The sequence below is a fragment of the Pan paniscus genome, chromosome 6, assembly GCF_029289425.2.
Source record: "Pan paniscus chromosome 6, NHGRI_mPanPan1-v2.0_pri, whole genome shotgun sequence".
NCBI lineage: Eukaryota > Metazoa > Chordata > Mammalia > Primates > Hominidae > Pan > Pan paniscus.
The window spans coordinates 89,784,956-89,811,679 of record NC_073255.2 but is presented as its reverse complement, the minus strand read 5'-3'; the positions used below and the strand labels follow the sequence as shown (position 1 = coordinate 89,811,679).

Genomic DNA, 26,724 nt, shown 5'->3' with positions numbered 1-26,724 from the left:
GTAACCCCAACACTTTGGGAGGCTGAGGCGGGCAGATCACCTGAGGTCAGGAGTTCAAGACCAGCCTGGCCAACATGGTGAAACCCCATCTCTACTAAAAGTACAAAAATTAGCCAGGCGGTAGTGGTGTGTGCCTATAATCCCAGCTACTTGGGAGGCTGAGACAGGAGAATCACTTGAGCCTGGGAGGAAGAGGTTGCAGTGAGTCGAGATCGTGCTACTGCACTCCAGTCTCGGTGACAGAGTGAGATGCTGTCTCAAAAAAAATAAAGAGGAAGAAAAAAAGAAAGGTCAGAGGTCAGGAAGGAGAACCTGGGGAGGGTGTGTGGGAAGAATGGAGAAATTCAGGCTGGGTGCAGTGGCTCACACTTGTAATCCCAGCACTTTGGGAAGCCAAGGCAGGCGGATCACTTGAGGCCAGGAGTTTGAGACCAGCCTGGCCAACATGGTGAAACCCTGTCTCTACTAAAAGTACAAAATTGAGCTGGGCATTATGGCAGGCACCTGTAATCCCAGCTACCTGAGAGGCTGAGGCAGGAGAATAACTGGAATCCGGGAGATGGATGTTGCAGTGAGCTGAGATTGCACCACTACACTCCAGCCTGGGTGACAAAGCAAGATTCTGTCTCGAAACAAAAAAAAAAAAAAAGAGGGACTCAGAGAGCCAGGGACCAGGGAAGGATATGAGGCAGTGTTCTGAGGACAGAGAGAGGGAAGAATGGGGAGGGGAAGGAGTGGCACATGGGGTTGAGCAGAGGAGAAAGTCAGAAAGGTGGCTTGGAGAAGCCAGCAGTCTGCGAGGCTGGGGAGGATGGAGAGTGGTTTGGGGTTTGGGGTCGGGGTCTAACGTGATCAGTTGCAGAAGCATTACACGGTGGCCTGGTTTCTTTACTCAGCCCCTGGGGTAGATCCCAGCCCCCCACGTAAGTCCCTTGGCTGGAAAAGGAAGAGGGAGTGTTTGGATGAATCTGACGATGAGCCAGAGCAGGAGCTCGCCCCTGAGCCTGAGGAGACCTGGGTGGCGGAGACGCTGTGTGGCCTCAAGATGAAGGCGAAGCGACGGCGAGTGTCGCTCGTGCTCCCTGAGTACTACGAGGCCTTCAACAGGCTGCTTGGTAGGAGGACACCCCAGAGAGCACCTCCAATCCTGTTCTTTCTAAAGAGGAAACTTCCAATAACCACACTTTTCCAATGGGAAAAATATGCCCCAGTGGGTGAGCTCTCCATGCGGGAGGACTCTGAAGTGATCACTCATGAGGGACACTTAGGAGACAACAGAGGATTAGGTAGACTTGATAAAGGTCGGTGCTTGGGATAAGAAAGCTTGGTTTTGGGCCAGGCGCTGTGGCTCCCGCCTGAGATCCCAGCACGTTGGGAGGCTGAGGCAAGAGGATTGCTTGAACTCAGGACTTTGAGGCTGCAGTGAGCTATGACTGCACCACTGCACTCCGGCCTGGGTGACAGAGCAAAAGTCTGCGTCAAAAGAAAAACCAAGGCTGGGCACAGTAGCTCATCCCTGTAGTTCCAGCTACTCGGGAGGCTGAGACAGGAGAATTGCTTAAACCCAGGAGGCAGAGGTTGCAGTGAGCCAAGATCAGGCCAATGCATTCCAGCCTGGCCCACAGAGCAAGACTCTGTCTCAAAATAAATTAATAAATAAATAAAAATAAAAATCAAATAAAGAAAAACAAAATCAAAAATCAAAAAAGTGGTTTCAGCTGTGCCCTCTGAAACTTAATGTTTCTTACCGACTTTTCTAAACCTAAGTGTTTCCATCCATAGTGAGGGATACCAAGGCCATGGTCACACCCTGATGTGTGACTGCCTCATGAGGAAATGATGGGAATTCCTTTATGACTCTGCAGTGGTCCCTCCGTGTCTGCTGGAGGGGGTCCTGGCTGATTCCCAGCTCTACATCCTGTAGATTCTCACACCCAGGGCCTCCTTCGGCCTCTTCTCAGGGGAGTCTCAGAGCAGGAGCCTCTCTCCCTTGCCCAGTGAAAGTCATTCTCCCCTCTCCCATCCACCTCACCCGCGGCCACAATCCTGAGACTCTCCCCCGGGAGGCACACTTCTCCTCACTGCCCTGCTGCTCCCACGGAAACCCTGTCCTGCTTCTCACGCTGATATCTGCTCTCTAATCACAGAGGATCCTGTCATTAAAAGATTCCTGGCCTGGGACAAAGATCTGAGGGTGTCGGACAAGGTAAGGTTGTTCTCTATGTAACTGTGTTCCTGTTCTAACGCACGGCCAGGGGGAGGGCGCAGCTTCCAAACCCACAGTTCTCCCTCCACCACCTCCCACCAGATGCTCCTACAGTTTCTTTTTGTTTTTGTTTTTGTTTTTGTTTTGTGAGACACAGTCTTGCTCTGTTGCCCAGGCTGGAGGGCAGTGTCTCGGTCTTGACTCACTGCAGCTGATGCCTCCTGGGTTCAAGCGATTCTCGTGCCTCAGCCTCCAAGCAGCTGGGATTACAAACGTGAACCACCACGCCTGGCTAATTTTTGTGTTTTTAGTAGAGACGGGGTTTTGCCCTGTTGGCCAGATTGGTGCCGAACACCTGACCTCAGGTGATCCACCCGCCTTGGCCTCCCAAAGTGCTGAGATTACAGACATCAGCACTGTGTCTGACCAGCTCCCATGGTCTTGAGTCTTGGCACCCACACATTTTTTTTTCTGAGACAGAGTCCAGCTCTGCTCCCCAGGATGGAGTACAGTGGCATGATCATAGCTCACTCTAACTCCTGGGCTCAAGCAATCCTCTTTCCTTAGACTCCTGAGGAGCTGGGACTAGGCACATGCCACCATGCTCGATGAATTTTTGAAATCTTCGTAGAAACAGGGTCTCGCTGTGTTGCCCAGGTTGTTCTCCAACTGTTGGGCTCATGTGATACTCCTGTCTCCACCTCTCAAAAAGTACTGGGATCACAGGCTTGAGCTGCCACTCCCGGCTATTCTTTGTCTTTTTATGATTTGTCAGCATCTCTCTCAGGACTCTGCTGGTCTCTTGCAGAGTGAATGAGTGGCCCCTGCCTCTCCTATGGGTCCTTTGGGATCTGAGCCCTGGGCCACAGTCTGGCTGCAGTCCTGAAGCTCCTGGGCCCTCTACTCTCAGCTCCTTGGGACAGTTCTCTGCCTGGCACACAAAAGACCCTCCTGACACCAGCCGACCTAGACACACCCCCTCCCAAGATCCCATCAGAGCCCACCATCCTGGGAGCATCACCGAAAACCCTTCCTCCGGCTTCTCGGATTTGCATCCGACCTTCGAATACCCCTCCACCCCGCAATTTCCACATGAGCACAGTCACCCCAATGCTGAGGTCCCTTCTCTGATGGGCAACCCCTCCCCAGACCCCCATTCCACTATCTCCACAATCTTCCTCTCCCAAGATGTGACCTCTCCCTCTCTGTGTTCCTTTCTCTCCATCAGTATCTCCTGGCTATGGTCATAGCGTATTTCAGCCGGGCCGGCCTCCCCTCCTGGCAATACCAACGCATTCATTTCTTCCTGGCTCTGTGAGTGGTTTGCTGCCTCCTATCCATCAATATCCAATGCCCTGGGACAGCGGGGGAAGTGGGATTGCAGCCTTTCATTTATTCTTTCACCTATTTGTCCTCTTTATTCTGTGTACAAAAAAGACAGGATTATAGTATCTTAGACTGTTGTCTCTAAAAAGAAACTCAGGCTGGGCGTGGTGGCTCAGGCCTGTAATCCCAGCACTTTGGGAGGCCGAGGCAAGCGGATCACCTGAGATCAGGAGTTTGAGACCAGCCTGGCCAACATGGCAAAACCCCGTCTCTACTAAAAATAGAAAAATCAGTCGGGCATGTTGGTGTGCACCTGTTATCCAAGCTACTTGGGAGGCTGAGGCAAGAGAACCCCTTGAACCCAGGAGGTGGAGGTTGCAGTAAGCTAAGGTTGAGCCACTGCACTCCAGCCTGGGCAACAGAGTGAGACTTTTTTTCAAAAAAAACAGGCAAACAAAACAAACTCCAATGCCAGTGTACAAATAAAAGAGTAAAACAGGCCAGGTGCGGTGGCTCACGCCTGTAATCTCAACAGTTTGGGAGGCCGAGGTGGGCGGATCACAAGGTCAGGAGAGCGAGACCATCCTGGCTAACATGGTGAAACCCTGTCTCCACTTAAAAAAAAAAAATACAAAAATTAGCCGGGTGTGGTGGCGGGCTCCCGTAGTCCCAGCTACTCGGGAGGCTGAGGGAGGAGAATGGCATGAACCTGGGAGGCGGAGCTTGCAGTGAGCCGAGATCGCACCACTGCACTCCAGCCTGGGCGACGGAATGAGACTCCGTCTCAAAAAAAAAAAAAAAAAAAAAAAAAAAGAACAAAAAACAAAAGGAACCATGAACCGCTCCTAAGGGGAGAAGAAAAGGAGCGGAGGAGCGGACATGACACTTCCCCCAGCAAGCAGACGTTTCCGGTTCTTCTCTCTCTCTCCTTCCCACATCAACCGCAAAAGCCATCAACCTCCTCTGGGTTCCCGTGACAGAGGTCACAGTCCAGGTCCCCCTTGCATCACTCGAATCCACTGTCAAATGCTCCCTGCTGGGGTTTCCTGGAGTCTCTCCCCAAGCCAAGGGGCTTCCTAGTGCAGCCTGAACATCTTTCCAAAGCACGACAACCTCACCGCCTACCTGAACAACTTCCTTAGCTGATGTCTTTCTCTATCGAGGCCAGGGTCCACAGTGCCAATTCCACCCTCTCTACAATCTCTACAACCACACTGGCTCGCCATCTTGGTGTTTCCTGGCTTGGCTTCACTGCTCCTTCCAAATGCCCTCCACTTGACTTTGCATTTGTGTTTTCTGTCTGGGTGTCCCACACACGTGGTTCTGAAGGGAAGCACCCATTCCTTGAAGTCGGTTCACCCTACAGCCTCTGTGATGCCTTCCCTCATCTTCCAACTTCTGCATGCCCGTAGCTCTCCAGTTACATCCTATTATAATGTGACATTGGGATTAGGACATCTCCTCTGATTACTCCCAGTGCCATTAGACTAGATGCCTGTAGAAGGCAGGGTCCTGGCAAAATATCAATGTATTCAATTGCTTTTTTTTTTTTTTGAGACAGACTTGCCCTGTCCCCTAAGCTGGAGTGCAGTGGTGAGATCATAGCTCACCGCAGCCTCCATATCCTGGGCTCAAGCGATCCTCCAACCTCAGCCTCTTGATTAGCTCCGACTACAGGGCTGTGCCACCACACCTGGACAGTTTTTATTTATTTATTTATTTATTTATTTATTTATTTATTTATTTATCAAGACAAGAGTGTTGCTGTGTGTCTCAGGCTGGAATGGAGGGGCCCAATCTTGGCTCACTGCAACCTCCGCCTCCTGGGTTCACACAATTCTTATGCTTCAGCCTCTTGAGTAGCTAGGACTAATGGGTGTGCCACCGCACCAGGCTGATTTTTGTATTTTTAGTATAGATGGGGTTTCTCTGTGTTGACCAGGCTGGTCTCAAACTCCTGGTCTCAAGCAATCCACCTGCTTCAGCCTTCCAAAGCGCTGGGATTACAGGCATGAGCCACCGCGTCTGGCGTATTTTTTATATTTTTAATAGAGACGAGGGTCTTGCTATGGTGCCCAGGCCTGTCTCAAACTCCTGGCCTCAAGTGATCCTCCTGCTTCGGCCTCCCAGTGTGCTGGGATTCCAGGCCTAAGCCACCACTCTTGGTCACCAGTTGGGTTTTTGTCTCCATCCTGAAGGAGTGGGAGACGCCCTTGATCAGGTCTCTGTCCAGCAGAGCCCTCCTGAGGAAGGTGTGGCTCTCTGCAGGGTGGGTGCCAGTCCTGAGCTAGGGACTTACCTTCCTCTCTGGGAAGCTGACCTCAGCCGGAGGTCTCTCCTGGTGGTGCCCCTGAGCAGCAACCTGATTTCTGTCCTCAGCTATCTGGCCAATGACATGGAGGAGGACGACGAGGCCCCCAAACAAAACATCATCTGCTTCCTGTACGAGGAGACCCGCTCTCATATATCCTTGCTCCATGAGCTTTGGTTCCAGTTATGCCGTTACATGAACCCGAGGGCCAGGAAGAACTGCTCTCAGATAGCCTTGTTCCGGAAGCATCGGTTCCACTTCTTCTGTTACATGCACTGCAGGGCTTGGGTTTCCCTGGAGGAGTTGGAAGAGGTGGGTGGGGCCTGGGGACGTGGAGGATGTGGGGAGGAATCGGGTGGGCTGGAGGCTGGACGAGGGGAGAGAGGGGTATCCTGGGGAGTCCCCGTCTTCTCAAAGCACGTTTGTTTTTCCAGATCCAGGCTTATGACCCAGAGCACTGGGTGTGGGCGCGAGATCGCGCCCACCTTTCCTAGAGCTCCAGGGACCGTGGAGGCCTGAGGTCATCGGCCTGAGAGAAGGTACATCTGCATCCTCCGGGGTAAAGGCAGAATATTGGGGTCTATTTCGGAAATCCAAGGAACCCAATTGCTTGATCTGGCTTCAAGCCTGGGCAACGTGGCGAGATATCCCCTCTCCACAAAAATACAAAAATTAGCCAGGCGATGTGGGAGGCATCTCTACTCCCAACTACTCAGGAGGCTGAGGCAGGAGGATCGCTGGAGCCTGGGAGGTCGGGGCTGCAGGGAGCCGTGATCCTGCCACTGCACTCCAGCCCGGGTGACAGAGTGAGACCCTGCCTCAAAAATAATCATAAATACTGAGTTCGGGGAGGTTCATTATGATTGACGCACTTGAGTTACCGATTTGGGTCGAGGGTTCAGTGAAGCTTTGGTTTACATCTTGTGCAGCTAACCATGTTGAGCACAGAGCATGAGACTTCGTCATGAGGAGGGAGGATTATGGATTAGGCTTCTGGACTCGTGGTTCCTGATGTTGTCACATTAGAAACAGATCTAGCACGGTTACAAGTTTAGATCTGAAGTGACACAAAAGGCCCCAGCTGTGATGAAGTCCAAAGCCACATTCTCTGAGGGTGCCCTACTCCCTGGGAAGACCCACCCAAAGTCCTTGCTATGAAGCAGAGCACTGGGGCTGACCTTGGGCGTATTAAGTTTTGGAGTCAGGGTCACCAAAGCGTGAGTTTCACAGTTGAACACGATGGTTCAGAAGCAGGGTATAGAATGAAAGGCAGGAGATAAAACTGCACTTCTCAATTGCTCTGAACTCTAGCTAGACTTGACATGGGACGTGAATAACCTTCCTGTCTAGAGAGCTGCCTCCTTGAGGTGTGACATTGTCTCTCTCACTTCCAGAACACCGGACCCAGGGGAGATGTGGATTTTCAGCAGGAACTTTATTCCAGTGCTAATGGCAGACATCAGGAAGGAGGAGAGGAACCATTTGTGCAGATCATCTAGAAGAACCTGGACCATTCTTGACAGAGCTGAATACAGTGATCACGTTGTCCTCCAAGGAGCAGGGGTGGGGTGGGGTACTTCTAGGAGTCCTTGGAGAAAAGTAAGAAACCAGGAGTGTTTCCAGTTCCACCCTTTCCTGCGGCACCACCTCCCTTTTTATATTGCTGAATGCCAACCTCCCTGGGACGGAACCTGGAGGTCCTGTTTCTTACGGACTTGCTTGCCACAGTCCAGGAGCATTTGAAGGCACAGTGCAGGGGCTCAGATTGGCACAGAATTCTTTCTGAAATATGAGTGCCACAGACTGTAACAGATAGCTTCATGCACACTCTGTATTTTATTGGTTTGTTTGGAAAATGTTGGCCATTGAATTATTAATAGGTTTATTTCAAATAGTTTGGAAATTGTTGTACTTTTGAAAACATGCTGTTCCTGTAGAGTTCTTTGATGAGAGTTATAGTTGTTATATATACATAAAGATAATTTTCTTTTCATTTTTAAGTGAGAATTCTTTTTATCCTAAATCTTTTATTATCTTTAAATTTTTTTCTGTATTATTATATGTGCTCCTGAAGCGAGCACTCTTTTTATCTATGATACTTCCATAATAATCTCTTCTATTTATAGCTATTGGTAGTTCCCCACCAGAAAAAAACATAATTCTGGTGATAGAAATTTTTATTTGCTGTTTAGGTTTGTGACTGAATTGTGAGAATTCAGTTGTGATTTTTAACATGTCTCAGATATATATACTAACACGTCTAATATATACTATCTATTTTATTGGTTTATTTTGAAAAACATGGGTATAGAATTATTTAAACATTATTTTATTTATTGAAATATTTATTAAACATATTTATTTAAATATTATATTACTTTAAATATTATTTTAAATATTTTGGAAATACTGGTATTTTTGAATAGATGCTGTTTCTATAAAGCTGTGTGATGGGTGTTATAACTGTTGTATACACATACATATAATTTTGTTTTCCTTTTTAAGAGAGGATTCTTTTCATCCTAAATCTTTTACCTTTCAATCTTGGTATCTATTATTAAACGTGCTGCTGAAGGGAGCATGGTTTTTATCTATGATACTTAGTTAACATATATATTACATTAATAGCTATGTGGTAGTTCCCCTAAATTCTTGTAAAAATAAATTTTTATTTGATATTTAGTGTATGTTTGAAATGTGAGAATTCAGATGGAATTTTTTATCTTGTTTTGGCATGTTTGTATGTTACTTTAAAGAGGATGTGTGTTCTAAAGGAGGACACGAGCTGTGTGTTTTCAAGAGAACAGTGCAGTGCATCTCTTGGGGAAACATAATAAAGATGAACTTTTCTCACCTTCACAGTGAGTGTGATCATATTGTGGTCTGGATTGATTATTTGCTGTCAAGTGACATTTTTCCTTAATGGGGTTGTGGTTATTTGAACATATTTATTAGCTTTGGAAGATAATCCTGTGCTGCTTTTTATGTAGAAAAAAACATAAGGCTGGGTGCAGTGCTCACACCTACAATCCCAGCAGTTTTGGAGGTCATGGCGGGAGGATCACTTGAAGCCTATTTTTAATTTTTATTTTTTAAAGAAAAACAACAGAAGAGAAGGCTGATCCCAAGCTACAGGGTTTTTTTGCTTGTTTGTTTGTTTGTTTTGGAGACAGTCTCACTCTGTCTCCCAGGCTGGAGTGCAGTGGCACAACCTCGGCTCCCTGCAACTTTCACCTCCGCGTTCAAGCAAATTCTCCTGCCTCAGCCTCCCAAGTAGCTGGGACTACAGGCACCCGCCTGTACGTCTGACTAACTTTTGTAAAAATAGTAGAGACAAGGTTTCACCATGTTGGCCAGGCTGGTCTCAAACTCCTGACCTCAAGTGATCCACCCGCCTCAGTCTCCCAAACTGCTGGGATTATAGGCATGAGCTACTGTGCCCAGACCCCAAGCTAGAGTTTTAAAGCAGGAAATGAGAGAAAGATACTGAGAGAGGAAAACCAGGTGGTAAGAAAACTCTAAAGGTGGCTGGGCGTGGTGGCTCACGCCTGTGATCCCAGCAGGAGTTCAAGACCAGGCAGGAGAATCACGAGCAGAGAATATGTCTCCCGAACCCCTCTCAAAAAAAAAAAAAAAAAAAAAAAAAAAGTCCAGGCGCGGTGGCTCAGGACTGTAATCCCAGCACTTTGGGAGGCTGAGGTGGGCGGATCATGAGGTCAGGAGATCAAGACCACCCTGGCTAATACGGTGAAACCCCATCTCTGCTAAAAATACAAAAAATTAGCTGGGCGCGGTGGCAGGCGCCTGTAGTCCCAGCTACTCCGGAGGCTGAGGCAGGAGAATGGTGTGAACCCAGGAGGCGGAGCCTGCAGTGAGCCGAGATGGTGCCACTGCACTCCAGCCTGGGTGAAAGGGCGAGACTCCATCACAAAAAAAAAAAAAAAGAAAGAAAAAAAGAAAGTTCCTGCAACAGTTCAAGCTGTGAAAGACAGGCACTCTGCCATGCAATTCTTTGTGATTTTTCTTTTTTATTTTTGGTGTCGGGGTCTTGTGCTGTCACCCAGACTGGGGTACAGTGGTGCGGTCATAGCTCACTGCGGGCTCAGACTCAAGCTCAAGCGATCTTCTTATCTTGCCTTTCTAATTGCTGGGATTATAAGCATGAGCCACTGCACCTGGCCTGTGTGATGTAATTCTGATGTCAACTCCCTGATGTTACATCAAATGCCACAGGTTAAGGCCACCAGCCCCCGCTAGGCTGCCCTCGCTTCAGATGCAGCTGCAAGCTTGGGTATCCACAGACCGCATGTACTTCTCACCAACTGGCTACAAATTTGGAGGTTCCCACCACGTCCTCAGGTTTGATAATTCACTATAACAACCCACAGAACTCTGAAAAGCATGATACTTTCTCTTTCTTTATTTGAGACAGAGTCTTGCTCTGTCACCCAGGCTGGAGTGCAGTGGCCACCATGCTTGGCTAATTTTAGTATTTGTATTAGAGACAGGGTTTCGCCATGTTGGCCAGGCTGGTCTTGAACTCCTGACCTCAGGTGATCCGCCCACCTTGGCCTCCCAAAGCGCTGGGATTACAGGCATAGCCACTGTGCCTGGCTGACTTCTAGAGTTTCAATAACAGAGATGTGGTTCAAGAAGAAAAGGGAGACATGTTTTGTAGACAGCAGGAGCTTCATGAAAAGAAGCCAATGAAGGGCAGGATGTGTAGCTGTCTACCTACAGGAAACCAGCCGGGAGCCTCCCCACAGGGACTTCAGCACAGACGGCTGGGAAAATCTGCATTAACCTGAGCTCTGGACCTAAGAGAGGACAAGGCCTTGACTGTTTCTACAGACTCACAAGACGCAATCTCTGCAGTCCATGCCCGTGGTGTGATCTGGGAAACAGGGGGCCTTCTAAATGCCAACAGCAAGGAAATCAAATGTGCAACAGACAGAAATACCGGCACTGACACGGGCCATGGAAAGGCCTAAACAGATGACTGCAGTCCACTGCCAAGGTCATCAAAGGGGTGACTCTGAAATAATACATTTCAGACGCCATGGCCCAAATAGCTGCACGAGGTGGGGAAGTCCTCCACGTGCCTCTGCTTCCTTCAGTACCTCTTCATGAAATAAGCTGAGGTACTTCCCTGGGGAATTTCCTTTCTCTTTCTTTCTTTTGAGACGGAGTCTTGCTCTGTCACCCAGGCTAGAGTGCAGTGGCGTGATCTCGGCTCACTGCAACCTCTCCCTCCCGGGTTTTGGCAATTCTTCTGTCTCAGACTTCTGAGTAGCTGAGATTACAGGTGTGTGCCACCATGCCCAGCTAATATTTGTATTTTTACTCGAGACAGGGTTTCACCATCTAGGCCAGGCTGGTCTTGAACTCCTGACCTCATGATCCACCCATCCTGGCCTCCCAAAGTCTTGGGATTACAGGCACGAGCCACCACACCCAGACTTCTTTTTTTATTTTTTGAGATGAAGTTTCGCTCTTGTTGCCCAGGCTGGAGTGCAATGGCGAGATCTCAGCTCACTGCCACCTCCTCCTCCCAGGTTCAAGTGATTATCCTGCCTCAGCCTCCCGAGTAGCTGGGATTACAGGCACCCAACACCAAACCCAGCTAACTTTTTGTATTTTCAGTAGAGATGGAATGTCACCATGTTGGCCAGGATGGTCTTGAACCCCTGACCTCTAATGATCTACCCGAATTGGTCTCCCAAAATGCTGGGATTACAGGCGTGAGCCACTGTGCCCAGCCCCTCCCATACCTCTTTTGGCCAAGGCAGTACAATTCAGAGAATCTTGCCAGGGAAGACTGGTAAATGGACATCAACATGATGCCTATGGCTCCTGGTGGATTTAGATACCTCCTGGTGCTTACTGATACCTTTACCAGTTACATGGGGGCTTTTCCATGCCAGACTGAAAATGCTGGAGATCACTGATCAACCTTCAACTATTTACTAGCAGAACACTGAGGGGACTCTGCAGTCACCAATATCTCCTATTGCACTTGGATAAACACCTCCCGGGAAATAGAGATGAACAGAAAGGAAATAGTTAAACAAGCAGAATGGCTACATTCCTTCAACCAGAAGGGTCCATTAGTCTGTTTTCACACTGCTCTAAAGAACTACTGGAAACTGGGGAATTTATGAAGAAAAGAGGTTTAATTGACTCACAGTTCTGCAGGCTGTACAGGAAGCATGGCTGGGGAGGCCTCAAGAAACTGACAATCACGGCAGAAGGCGAAGGGGAAGCAGGCACGTTTCTGGCCATGGTGGAGCAGGAGAGACAGAGAGAGTGAAGTGGGAGGGCTGCACGCTTCTAAACAACCAGATCCCATGAGCGCTCACTCACTATCACGAGAACAGCAAGGGGGACGTCAGCCGCCACGAGCCAATCACCTCCCACCAGGTCCCTCCCTCAACACTGGGAATTGCAATTTGACATGAGATTTGGTTGGGGATACAGAGCTGAACCATATCAAGGGTAGTTCAACCACTGAGATTGATTGATTGACTGAGATGGAGTCCCGCTCTGTTACCTAGGCTGGAGTGCAGTGGCACAATCTCGGCTCACTGCAACCTCCGCCTCCCAGGTTCAAGCAATTCTTCTGCCTCAGCCTCCCTAGTAGCTGGGACTACAGCACACGCCACCACACCTGGCTAATTTTTGTATTTTCAGTAGAGACGGGGTTTCACCATGTTTGCCCGGCTGGTCTTGAACTCCTGACCTCGTGATCACCCTGCCTCGGCTCTTCTTTTGCTGGAATTACAGGCGTGAGCCACCGCACCCGGACAACCACTGAGATTTAGAAGGCAGTCGAGTCCACTATACCACACCTCACCAGGTTTCTTCCTCTGTTGGGGCCCCTCGTGGCCACTGTTCTGTTACTTTTTGGTCCTATTTATTTAAATGGATGGTGAGCTGTTTGTCCTCCAGGATCCAACACTTCCACCTTCAGCTGGTATTACAACAATACCAGCCTTTCAAGCTACTCCGGGTGACCCCAGAACTCATCTGAACTCAGAAGCCCAAGAGTTTCATTCCTCTCACTTTAGGGGACTAAGTGCCCCTGGTCAGCATGAAGTCGATACAGAAGCATGACCTCCATCCCTAATCCCTCAAGAATGAGGAGTGGAGGGTGTTGGCAGGAGGGTGGGACGTGGTTTGTAAATCTGTAACTGCATCAGACCAAATCTAGTTCAACTTTTTTTTTTTTTGATGGAGTTTCACTCTTGTCACCCAGGCTGGAGTGCAATGGCACGATCTCAGCTCACTGCAACCTCCACGTCCTAGGTTCAAGCATTCTGCTGCCTCAGCCTCTGGGGTAGCTGGGATTACAAGGGTGCACCACCACGCCTGGCTAATATTTATATTTTTAGTAGAGACGGGGTTTCACCATTTTGGCCAGGCTGGTCTTGAACTCCTCGACCTCAGGTGATCCACCTGCCTTGGCCTCCCAAAGTGCTGGGATTACAGGCGTGAGTCACCGCACCCGAATCAGTTCAACTTTTATGTAATGAAGTTGTCAGTTGTTTTTCAATTGCCATCGACCCGCAGGTTGAAGGTCATGTACCCTGTGCATGCCCAGGTTAACCAAGCGTGCCACCGTGGAGTGGAACCTAAGAGCTCAGCCTGAAGAGCTCGGACCGATTTAAGAACCAGACACCCCAAGGCAGGAGCCAGGATCCAATCACACTGAGTTTTGGTGTCACCCCATGGCAGGATCCAGTCAGATCACACCTCCCAGCATTACTTTATTGCAAGATCCAATCAAATCACACCTCATTACCCTACGCTTATAAAACCTGACATAGCCCCCAGCTGTGTAAGGGAGATTTGAGTACTTCCTCCTGTGTTCTTGCTGGCTGACTTACAAAAAAGCTTTAAAAAAAAAGCCGGGCGTGGTGACTCACGCCTGAAATCCCAGCACTTTGGGAGGCTGAGGTGGGCAGATCACTTGAGATCAGGGGTGCAAGACCAGCCTGGCCAACATGGTGAAACCCCATCTCTACTAAAAATACAAAAATTAGCTGGGTGTGGTGACACACACCTATAATCCCAGCTACTTGGGAGGCTGAGGTAGGAGAATCACTTGAACCCAGGAGGCGGAGGTTGCAGTGAGCCAAGATCACACCACTGCACTCCAGCCTGGGCGACAGAGTGAGAAGACTCCGTCTAAACAAAAAAAGTTAAAATTAGCACCGAATGCTTTACAAGTAAAAAAAGTTTTTAGCTGCATATGTTTAAGTAACTTTTTAGATTATAAGAAATATGCATGCAAAATGGAAAGGCACAAAGAAGAGAGCAAAAAGTGCATGAGATCTCACATCCAAGGATAACCGCTGAGAACATGGAAGTGCTGACTCTTCCAGTCTTTATACTATACACATTTAGGCCTGTTGTTTTGTTTTCATAAAACTGTAATCATATAATATAGACAGTTTTATAATCTGCTTTTTAAACACAACAATTATATAACATTTAGCTGTTTCATTTGCATTCAAATTCATAAGGGTTCCAGTAACTCATTTATCAGAAAACCAAGAGAAATATTCTCATAAAAATATAAGTACATAAGGTCAGGCATGGTGGCTCACGTCTGTAATCCCAGCACTTTGAGAGGCCGAGGTGGGCGGATCACCTGAGGGCAGGAATTCGAGACCAGCCTGGCCAGCCTGGACAACATGGTGGAACCCCGTCTCCACTGAAAATACAAAAATTAGCTGGGCGTGGTGGCGCGTGCTTGTAATGGTAGCTACTCAGAAGGCTGAAGCAGGAGAATCGCTTGAACTTGGCAGGTGGAGGTTGCAGTGAACTGAGATCGCGCCACTGCACTGCAACCAGGGCGCCAAAGTGAGACTCCATCTCAAAAAAAGATAAAAATAAAAAATAAAGAAAATGTATATCTATGTATATATATTTTTCCAGACAGGGTCTTACTCTGTCTCACAGTCTGAAGTGTAGTGACGCAATCATAGCTCACTGCAGTCTCAGGTTCCTGGGCTCAAGTGATCCTCCCACTTCAGCCTCCCAAGTAGCTGGAACTACAGGTGCATGCCACCATGCCCAGTCAATTTTTTTTTTAATTTTTCATAGAGACAGAGTCTCACTATGTTTCCCAGTCCTAATAAACACTATGTGATAAAAAGAAAAAAGTAAATCATCCTGAAGTTAAGTCTTTAATGAGAAATGCAAATAAAGCATTTCTCAATAAATTAGGTGAAGAGAATCAACTGAAGAATAAACATCTTTAGTAAAATCTTTTGCTCATGTGCATTAACCAATACTCTTGAAAACCGGGATTAATTTACTGTACCTTCTTAATATTCCTTTGAAATTCCTTATGGCGCACAGGTAGCGTAGAAAATAACTGCTTCACGCTGACTGTGGTCCCTCTGGGGTGGGGGTAGGGGGTTTTCTGGATGATTTTCCCATCGTGATCAAACACCAGTCGAGTCCCAACCTTCGCCGATACGTGGCAGGTAGAAATGGTGACATCGCTGTGAGAGAATACCAGGCATGGTGTGTTCAGTGAGAGATCCGTGATGTTGGGCACTGACTACTCTTCACTTGCTTTTCTCTCAAAACTTTCTTAAAAAGCTGATGATCCCTCTGAGATAACTGAGATCTAAACAGTTGAGGAGTCATCATAAAATCTAAGGTCTGGCATCTAAAAGACAGTGAGACAGAGAGCACTAAACATGCTTTGTTTTGATAAAAACTTTGACTTCGTTTTTCAGGTTGAATTGCAAAACCATAAATGATCTCAAGATTTATTGATTCTCAGAGATTTGTTTTGTTATTACTCTTCAAACAAAAATTTTTAAAAGAATTTTTTTAAAGAACTTTTTAAAATTTTAAAAAAATGTTTTAAAGAATCCAAAAGATATTATAATTAAAAGGTTTATGTAGGGCAGGGTGCGGTGGCTCGTGCCTGTAATTCCAGCACTTTGGGAGGCCAAGGAGGGCAGATCACTTGAGGCCTGGAGTTCCAGACCAGCCTGGGCAACATGGCAAAACCCCACCTCTATTAAAAATACAAAAATTAGCCAAGAGTGGTGGTGCACGCTATAGCCCAAGCTCTTCAGGAGGCTGAGGCACAAGAATCACTTGAACCTGGGAGGCAGAGATTGCAGTGAGCTGAGACTGTGCCACTGCACTCCAGCCTGGGTGACAGTGTGTGACTCTAAAATATATATATATATATATATGTATATATATGTGTGTGTGCGTGTGTGTGTGTGCATGTAGTTATTTATAAAAATTTAGTATCTGTGCTATAATTAAGTAGTGCTTTGGTGAAATGTTTCCCTAAAAATTGATAATGAAAACCAATGGTAACTATCATTTATTACCTATATGTTATGTTCAAATTGAGAAGTTACTGTTCTAATAAGGGTAACCAATTTTTTTAACAATACTATTTGCTTCATTTCATTCATTTATTGCTCACATTTCAGAAGTACTAGGACTTAGATTGGCAGTGAGACAAAACAGAATTCAGAAGCTAGAAGCTGAGATATTGAGACAGAAAATTGTAAATAATAATGATTCCAATTAATTTTCAGAGAGGTTTTTCTAAGGGGTCAAGTGAATGGATAAAAATATTTTATCACCTCAGTGCACAAAGTGAGCTCAGAGCTTCCCCCCGAAAGCCAAAAGTTTCAACCTGAGGTACGTCGGCAAACTCTTGAATCTTAGATGTGTGATGTTTCAGAGCTGAAAGAGAGTATAAAGTAAGGACTAAGATATTTCAAGTGCTATAACAATAAATATACATGATATCTAGTAACTGGCTTTAAAAAAACTGTTTTTGTGTTTCCCAAGACAGTGTTACTCAAAATTCTAAGACATGTGGCCCAATTATTTTATAATAGGATTAGAAAAAGTTAACTTACTTAAGCCTTCGAACTTTTCTTCTTCTACCCCACATCCATTGCCTGAAACTTCAATGAGATCCACTCCATAGTCCTTAAGCTTTAGATCTAGAAAGTTTAAAATATTTATATATTTATTAAAAATGGACCCATGCTATCAGTTTTTATATTGATATTATCTATAACATGTGCAAATTTAAGTGTCATAACTAGACCTTTAGTTAAACATACTAGTGTCATTTTGTATATTTCACTTTTATAAAGTTCTTTCTGGCTATTTACTAGCCCAGATTAAATAGTTTAGCATTTTCTTTCTTTCCTCTTTTTTTTTTTTCCCTTATGCTAGTCAAGTGAAGCAGTTGGAGTGGAGAAGGAACAAAAAAATCTGTAACTGGTTGTGATCAATTAGTTGTAAAGACCGTTGCACTTTGACCAGCCTTTTCCTTTGAAAGAAATAATTTTAACATACCCAGTAAGGAGAACGGGGGCCGGGCGCGGTGGTTCATGCCTGTAATCCCAGCACTTTGGAAGGCTGAGGCAGGCGGATCACGAGGTCAGGAGATTGAGACCATCCTGGCTAACACGGTGAAACCCTATCTCTACTAAAAATAAAAAAAATTAGCCGGACGTGGTGGCGGGCACCTGTAGTCCCAGCTACTCGGGAGGCTGAGGCAGGAGAATGGCGTGAACCCAGGAGACGGAGCTTGCAGTGAGCCGAGAACACACCACTGCACTCCAGCCTGGGCAACAGAGCAAGACTCCGTCTCAAAAAAAAAAAAAAAAAAAAAAAAAAAAAAGACCAGGCAAAACAATAGTATTCAAGAATACATATTTAGGTGAGATAAATGATGAAATTATTTTATTTTATTATTTCTTTCTTGAAGACTCCACTGCCACCCAGGCTGGAGTGCAGTGGTGTGATCATGGCTCACTGCGGCCTCCACCTTCCAGGTTCAAGTGCTCCCCTGCCTCAGCCTCCTGAGTAGCTGGGACTACGGGGCACAGACCACCACACCCAGCTAATCATTTTTATTGTTTGTGGACATGGGGTCTTGCCACGTTGCCCAGGCTAATAGATAGTGAACTTATTTTAAAGGAGCAAGAAAAAAATGTCCATCCGCACATGAATGGATAAAGAAAATGTGATATATACATACAATGGAGTATTTAATTCAGCCTTAAAAATAAGGAGATCCTGTCACTTGTAACACTATGATTGAACTTGGGGATGTTATGCTAAGTGAAAGGTCAAGGTGGGCGGATTACATGAGGCCTGGATATATGGGATCTTGCTAGGCTGCCCAGGCTGGTCTTGAAGTCCTGGTCTCAAGCAATCCTCCCACCTTGGCCTCCCAAAGTTCTAGGATTACAGGCGTGAGCCACCATGCCTGGCTGACCCTCACCTATTTTTTTGTTGTTGTTTGAGACAGGGTCTATCTCCATCTCCTCGGCTGGAGAGCAGTGGCTTGATCATGGCTCACTCCAGCCTCAACCTCCTGGGCTCAAGCAATGCTACCACTTCAGCCTCCCGAGTGGCTGCGACTACAGGTGTGCACCACCACACCCTGCTAATTTGTGTATTTTTTGTAGAGATGAGGTCTTGCTATGTTGCCCAGGCTAGTTTCAAACTCCTGGCCTCAGTCAATCCTCCCACCTTGGCCTCCCAAAGTGCTGGGATTATACGTGTGAGCCACCACCTCTGGCCAGCTCCCACCTGTTGATCAAAGGAGCATCAAAGAATTTGCAGCCTCCAGAAGGAGGTCATTTCCTGCCTCTGAGTCTCAGTTTCCACATCTATGAAATAAAGTTAATGATCCTTCACTCCAGGGTTGTCGTGAAGGCTAAATTAAGTTGTATTTGGAAAAATATGTGGGGCACAGTAGGTGTGTTTCTCACACCCAGAGTCAGAGTGTTTAGCAGAGGGTTAGTAATTGCCTCCAGGGCATGAAGGGCTCTTCCTGACCCTAAGTGTGAGTAACGCTTTGGGTTAAAAGATTGTACTTTTCTGCGTTCAGCTGAAAGGTGGAGGGCTCAGTGAGGTGGCTCACACCTGTAATTCCAATGCTTTGGGAGGCCGAGGTGGGAGGATCACTTGAGCCCAGGAGTTTGAGAGCAGCTTAAACAACACAGTAAGACCTTGTTTCTACACACACACACACACACACACACACACACACACACACACACTAGCCAGGCGTGGTGGCATGTGCCTGTAATTCCAGCTACTTGGGAGGCTGAGGTGGGTGGATTGCTTGAGGCAAGGAGTTTGAGACAAGCCTGGTCAACATAGTGACACCCCATCATCCCCCAAAATCATTTTTCTTTGTTTTAAGGCAGAGCCTCACTCTATTGCCCAGGCTGGAGTGCAGTGGTGTGATCTCACCTCCTTGCAACCTCTGCCTCCCGGGTTCAAGCGATTCTTGTGTCTCAGGCTCCTGAGTAGCTAGGATTACAGGTGTGCACCACCATGCCTGGCTAATTTTTGTATTTTTAGCGGAGATGGGGTTTTGCCGTGTTGGTCAGGCTGGTCTTCAACTCCTGGCCTCAAGTGATCCGTCTGCCTTGGCCTCCCAAAGTGCTGGGATTACAGGTGTGAGCCACTGTGCCCAGCCACAATAAATCATTTTTTAAAGGTTAAATTTAACCTCATTTAAGTAATACATATAAGTCTCATCGAATAATTGAAGCCAGTTTGTGAGGTAAAGTCTAATATTATGTGCATTTTAATTCTTAGCGTTTAATTAAAGCCTCATAAGTACAAATAAAAACAGGACTTGCTATAACAGGTTGCCACCTATTTTCTTTAAAGATGACGAGCAGCATCTTATTTGCGTTAACACAAGTCATCCACATAACAAATATAGATAAGAAAAGTGGCCAGGTGTGGTGGCTCATGCCTCTAATCCTAGTACTTTGGGAGGCCGAGGCAGACAGATCACTTGAGGTCAGGAGTTCGAGACCAGCCTGGGCACTATGGTGAAACCCCATCTCTATCAAAAATACAAAAATTAGCCCGGCATGGTGGTGGGCACCTGTAATCCCAGCTACTTGGGAGGCTGAGGCAGGAGAATTGCTTGAACCTGGAAGGCGAAGTTTGCAGTGAGCCAAGATCATGCCACTGCACTCCAGCCTGGGTGACAGAGCGAGACTCTATCTCGAAAAAAGAAAAAAGAAAAGAAAAGAAAAGAAAAGTAAGGCACTTAGAGGGTAAGTGGCTTCACTCGGTACTAAGTAGGGGAGTGTGGATTTGAGCCAAGCTGTGGGTTCAAACCACATCAACACCTGCTATGCCTGACTGCGTCTCCACGCTGCTGGGAAGGTTGACTGAATCTGCCACTACCTCCCTGGGGTGCATGTGCTTACCAAACCATTGCATTATGTAAAAGGCGGTGCTGTAGGTTTTTAGTTTTTTAATTTTTATTTTTTTGAGATAGAGTCTCACTCTGTCACCCAGGCTGGAGTGTAGTGGCATGATCTTGGCTGACTGCAATCTCTGCCTTCCGGGTTCAAGTGATTCTCTTGCCTCAGCCTCCTGAGTAGCTGGGACTACAGGCCCACACCACCACGCCTGGCTAATTTTTGTATTTTTAGTAGAGACAGGGTTTCACCATGTTGGACATCATGGTCTCGGTCTCTTGGGCTCATTATCTGCCTGCCTCGGCCTCCCAAAGTGCTGGGATTACAGGTGTGAGCCACCGTGCCTGGCCTCTAGTGACCTCATTTTAACTTGATCACCTCTGTAAAGACTCTGGTTCCAATAAGGTCACCTCTAAGGTCTGGAGGGTCATGGCTTCAATACACGAATTAGGGGTGGGGGGCACACCATGCAGCCCATAATACTAGCGTATCTGGTTATGTTAAACTTGCTATAGCCACAGTCTCGCTGACTTGGATATGGTACCATGGGAAGGGCCCTTAAAGATCATCTTATCTGGTTGGGCTCAATGGCTCACGCGTGTAATTCCAGCACTTTGAGAGGCCAAGGCAAGAGGATCGCTTGTGACCAAGAGTTCAAGACCAGTCTGGGCAACAGAGCAAGATGCTATATCTACTACAGGCATGCACCTGTAGTCTCAGCTACTTGGGAGGCTGAGAGAAGAGGATTGCTTGAGCCCAGGAGGCAACAGAGAGCTGATTGTACCACTGCACCCCAGCCAAGGCAACAGAGACCTTGTCTCTAAAAAACAAAAACAGGCCGGGTGCAGTGTCTTATGCCTGTATTCCTAGCACTTTGAGAGGCAGAGGCGGGTGGATCATTTGAAGTCAGGTGTTCAAGACCAGCCTGGCAAACATGACGAAACCCTGTCCCTACTAAAAAAATACAAAAATTAGGCGGGAGTGGTGGTGGGTGCCTGTAATCTCAGCTACTCGGGAGGCTGAGGCAGGAGAATCGCTTGAACCTGGGAGGCAGAGGTTGCAGTGAGCCGAGATGGAGCCACTGCACTGCAGCCTGGGTGACAAAAGCGAAACTCTGTCTCAAAATATTAGGAAAAAAAAAAAGAGAGAGCCTCTTTTCCATCTCCCCGCCACAGAGTTGTCTTCAGTAATTTCATTCCCTTTTTTCCTGAGGATTCACTGGGTTTCTGGGTCCCAGAGGGGAAGTTCTCTTCAAGGTACAGAAACCACGACTCCGCAGAGAACCGCAGAGACGGCAGCATGACCAGACCCCGGACAGGTGTGGAGAAGCTGCTGGGCTGAGACTTGGGCTGAACTTCCGCTGCAGGTCGACTTATTCCCATCAGCACCAAAGCTGCTGGAGGGGGTCATCCACTAGCAAATGAAGGAGGGGGGGCGCGGCTTGGAGGCTGTTTCAGAAGGCCCCACTGAGCCACGGACTCAAGGCCTGGCCACAGCCCTCCCAAGTGAGGCCCAGATCATATTTCACCACGCTCAGAAAACCTTGTCAGCTCATTTCAGTCCACAGTGACTTTGTTTTCTTTAGGATCTCTCTTGCACTGTCCAACTCAGAGAATTTCAAATCTGAATGGATTCCAATGACGGAGCTAAATCAGGCCTCACCTCAGTTTTTTAATTACAATCAATAGGGCTGGGTCCCAGCATCTGTGTCTTAATGTTCCTCCATGTGATCCTCATGCTGAAAGGCTGGTATTTGAAAATCCCTTTTTTTGGGGAGTGAAGGGTTTTTTTTAGAGAGAGGCCTCACTCTGATGCCCAGCCTGGAATGCAGTGGTGGATCACAGCTCACTGCAGCCTCGAACTCCTGGCCGCAAGAAATCCTCCCACCTTAGCCAACCAAAGTGTTGGGATTGCAGGAGTGACCGCTGTGTCCAGCCAGGAAAGCCCTTCTGTTTCACTTGAATGATATTTCTGCAGCATACCTACAGCCATTGTTGTATTAAACGGCATCATTGCAGGAAAAGAAAAGGTGAGAGGTGACTGTTTTGCTTTTTTCTGAACATATCAGACCAAACCTGGGCTGTCTGGCACTTTTTTTTTTTTTTGAGTCGGAGTCTCACTCTGTCGCCCAGGCTGGAGTGTAGTGTCGTGATCTCGGCTCACTGGAACCTCCACCTTCCCGGTTCAAGTGATTCTCCTGCCTCAGCCCCACAAGTAGCTGGGATTACAGAAGTGCACTCCCACGCCCAGCTCATTGTTTCTGTATTTTTACAGAAAAACAGACAGGTTTCACCATGTTGGCCAGGCTGATCTCAACCTCCTCACCTCTGGTTATCTGTCGGCATCGGCTTCCAAAAGTGCTGGGATTACAAGTGTGAGCCACCGCACCTGGTTTGCCCATTTTTTGACAATGTGTCAACATCATCTAAGATGGGCACTGCCTCAGTGTAGTGTGTCTAGACAAGGTGGCCGGAACAGAGAGGAATATGCATACCAGGCTTAAAGACGGGTTAAATCAGAGCTTTTCATTCCACAAAAGAGCAATTTTAATGAGGTCAGAACATGGATGTTCTAATATTTGAAAGCCTGTTAACTAGGAGAGAGAGAGAGTAAAGTGATTTGTTGTAGGAGGACACACCCAGCTCTGACGGTTTAAAGCGTCATGAATGCAAATTTGAACTCCAGAAAAGCAGAGCTTCCTAACAATGGGACTTCCACAGCAATGGGATTTCCTCCCGCATTCAGTTTGTGCCTTTCCCATGAGCGAGAGACTCCTAGGAGAGCCGCAGCCCGTTAGGAAGCCATGTGGGAACTCATCCACAGGTTCTCTTTTTTTTTTTTTTTTTTTTTTTTTGAGATGTAGTTTTGCTCTTGTTGCCCAGGCTGGAGTGCAATGGTGCGACCTTGGCTCACTGCAACCTCCGCCTCCCAAGTTTAAGCCATTCTGCTGCCCCCGCCTCCTGAGTGGCTGGGATTACAGGCACCCACCACCATGCCTGACTAATTTTTTGTATTTTTAGAAGAGATGGGGTTTCACCATGTTGGCCAGGCTGCTCTTAAACTCCTGACCTCAAGCGATCCACCTGCTATGGCCTCCCAAAGCGCTGGGATTACAGGTGTGAGCCACTGTGCCTGGCCGGAACCCACAGGTTCTTTGGATGGTCTCTGAATGTCATGAAACTCTTTTATATTTAATTAAAAGAATTTTTTTGACACAAGGTCTTGCTGTGTTGCCCAGGCTGGAGTGCGGTGTCACGATCACAGCTCACCGCAGCCCCTAACTCCTAGGCTCAAGCAATCCTCCTGCCACCTCAGTCTCTCAAGTTGTTGGAACACAGGTGCCAGCCACGACACCTGGCTAATTTTGTTTTGTTTTGTTTTGTTTTGTTTTGTTTTAGAGATGGGCTCTTGCTATGTTGCCTATACTGGTCTCGAACTGCTGGCCTCAGGCAGTCTTCCTCCCTTGGCCACCCAAAGAGATGGGATTACAAGCATGAGCCACTGTGCACAGCTGAGATTTTTCGACTTAGTCTTTTTGTACACCCAGTATCTTATAGAATATCCATAATATAGATTCATAAATAAACCATTTCCTTCAATGGTATAAATAAATAAACCACTGCCAAAAATGGTGGAATTTTCTGAGTTAAGAGCAATACATATGATACAAAACTTGATATATAGAGTTTCTTAGCCAAACTGGAGGGGCTGGCTTTAGGTGATCCGTGGACTCCCTGAAATTGGGGACACCATTGGAAATATGTGTGAACTCATGGGCAGTTTCCTATGATTTCCAGTCCTCAAAATATCTCTTGGACTCAAAGATGCCTTAGGGCAGAGGACGCGTGTACCCCCAGTACAGAATCTCGGACAGTGAATGTCAGTAGACATTCGGCAGAAAAGCTCTGCCAAATTGAGTGCTCTGATGTGACTTTTTCATCAAGTCAATGTTCCTGGGATCTCTTGTACATGATAATCTCACTCTTGTAAGGTTTCATCGTTTCTGCTTACCCTACTTTTCTTTCCCATCCTGATCCCTCTCCCACCAGACCGGACTCTGAAACGGGCATGTACAGAGAAGAGGAGACCCCAATACGCTTCAAGCTTTGAGCGGAGAGGACACAGCCTCTGCTGGGACAGGGAACAGAGGGATGCGGAGACCCTGAAGATGCTTTTGGACAGTGGTCTGAGGTTGGGACAGTGGCAGGAGATACCATTCACCCAGGATCTCCAGGACAAGAGATCAGCCTGGCAGTTACATGTGTTTTTGTTCAAACTAGTTGCCAGGTTGGCATGAACGATGACATCAGAGATTCCGACCTTCCTGATTGGAGGGACCGGACTCTGTCGGCACCTGGCAGTTCAGTTGGACAACAGTAACTTCTCAGAGCTGTTCTCCACTCCTGACTTCTCCCAGCCTCGAGAATTGATAACACACTCTTCTGGATCCCAGCAGTGTCCAGAAGAAGACCAAGGACAGAACAGAGACTAGGTTCGGTGAGATGGGACAGATTTTGGGAAAGATCATGATGAGCCATCAACCGCAGCCCCAGGAAGAGCAGAGCCCCCAGCGGAGCACCTCAGGGTACCCCCTCCAGGAGGTGGTGGATGATGAAGTGTCGGGACCATCAGGTGAGGGGACTGGAGGAAGAAGAGGTGGCATACGATTGACTAAGACGAAGGAAGGGGGCCAGGCATGGTGGCTCACCCCTGTAACCCCAACACTTTGGGAGGCTGAGGCGGGCAGATCACCTGAGGTCAGGAGTTCAAGACCAGCCTGGCCAACATGGTGAAACCCCATCTCTACTAAAAGTACAAAAATTAGCCAGGCGGTAGTGGTGTGTGCCTATAATCCCAGCTACTTGGGAGGCTGAGACAGGAGAATCACTTGAGCCTGGGAGGAAGAGGTTGCAGTGAGCCGAGATCGTGCTACTGCACTCCAGTCTGGGTGACAGAGTGAGATGCTGTCTCAAAAAAAAAAAAGAGGAAGAAAAAAAGAAAGGTCAGAGGTCAGGAAGGAGAACCTGGGGAGGGTGTGTGGGAAGAATGGAGAAATTCAGGCTGGGTGCAGTGGCTCACACTTGTAATCCCAGCACTTTGGGAAGCCAAGGCAGGCGGATCACTTGAGGCCAGGAGTTTGAGACCAGCCTGGGCAACATGGTGAAACCCTGTCTCTACTAAAAGTACAAAATTGAGCTGGGCATTATGGCAGGCACCTGTAATCCCAGCTACCTGAGAGGCTGAGGCAGGAGAATAACTGGAATCCGGGAGATGGATGTTGCAGTGAGCTGAGATTGCACCACTACACTCCAGCCTGGGTGACAAAGCAAGATTCTGTCTCGAAACAAAAAAAAAAAAAAAAAGAGGGACTCAGAGAGCCAGGGACCAGGGAAGGATATGAGGCAGTGTTCTGAGGACAGAGAGAGGGAAGAATGGGGAGGGGAAGGAGTGGCACATGGGGTTGAGCAGAGGAGAAAGTCAGAAAGGTGGCTTGGAGAAGCCAGCAGTCTGCGAGGCTGGGGAGGATGGAGAGTGGTTTGGGGTTTGGGGTCGGGGTCTAACGTGATCAGTTGCAGAAGCATTACACGGTGGCCTGGTTTCTTTACTCAGCCCCTGGGGTAGATCCCAGCCCCCCACGTAGGTCCCTTGGCTGGAAAAGGAAGAGGGAGTGTTTGGATGAATCTGACGATGAGCCAGAGCAGGAGCTCGCCCCTGAGCCTGAGGAGACCTGGGTGGCGGAGACGCTGTGTGGCCTCAAGATGAAGGCGAAGCGACGGCGAGTGTCGCTCGTGCTCCCTGAGTACTACGAGGCCTTCAACAGGCTGCTTGGTAGGAGGACACCCCAGAGAGCACCTCCAATCCTGTTCTTTCTAAAGAGGAAACTTCCAATAACCACACTTTTCCAATGGGAAAAATATGCCCCAGTGGGTGAGCTCTCCATGCGGGAGGACTCTGAAGTGATCACTCATGAGGGACACTTAGGAGACAACAGAGGATTAGGTAGACTTGATAAAGGTCGGTGCTTGGGATAAGAAAGCTTGGTTTTGGGCCAGGCGCTGTGGCTCCCGCCTGAGATCCCAGCACGTTGGGAGGCTGAGGCAAGAGGATTGCTTGAACTCAGGACTTTGAGGCTGCAGTGAGCTATGACTGCACCACTGCACTCCAGCCTGGGTGACAGAGCAAAAGTCTGCGTCAAAAGAAAAACCAAGGCTGGGCACAGTAGCTCATCCCTGTAGTTCCAGCTACTCGGGAGGCTGAGACAGGAGAATTGCTTAAACCCAGGAGGCAGAGGTTGCAGTGAGCCAAGATCAGGCCAATGCATTCCAGCCTGGCCCAGAGAGCAAGACTCTGTCTCAAAATAAATTAATAAATAAATAAAAATAAAAATCAAATAAAGAAAAACAAAATCAAAAATCAAAAAAGTGGTTTCAGCTGTGCCCTCTGAAACTTAATGTTTCTTACTGACTTTTCTAAACCTAAGTGTTTCCATCCATAGTGAGGGATACCAAGGCCATGGTCACACCCTGATGTGTGACTGCCTCATGAGGAAATGATGGGAATTCCTTTATGACTCTGCAGTGGTCCCTCCGTGTCTGCTGGAGGGGGTCCTGGCTGATTCCCAGCTCTACATCCTG

General features: G+C 47.6%; 1 protein-coding gene across 2 annotated transcripts in view; it reads left to right on the top strand.

Annotated features, from left to right (window-relative positions):
- Nucleotides 1-26,724, top strand: part of LOC117981049 (speedy protein E12) — a 105,782-nt gene that overhangs the window by 49,809 nt on the left and 29,249 nt on the right. The window contains exons 2-6 of one of the 2 annotated variants that reach the window (XM_055115137.2): nucleotides 897-1,115; nucleotides 2,148-2,206; nucleotides 3,435-3,520; nucleotides 5,912-6,155; nucleotides 6,278-6,337. In XM_055115137.2, coding sequence (XP_054971112.1) covers nucleotides 897-1,115; nucleotides 2,148-2,206; nucleotides 3,435-3,520; nucleotides 5,912-6,155; nucleotides 6,278-6,337 — 668 coding nt within the window. Of the gene's footprint in view, nucleotides 1-896; nucleotides 1,116-2,147; nucleotides 2,207-3,434; nucleotides 3,521-5,911; nucleotides 6,156-6,277; nucleotides 6,338-25,699; nucleotides 25,919-26,724 lie in introns of those variants that run through there. The other variant, XM_063605847.1, reaches the window with a different exon arrangement.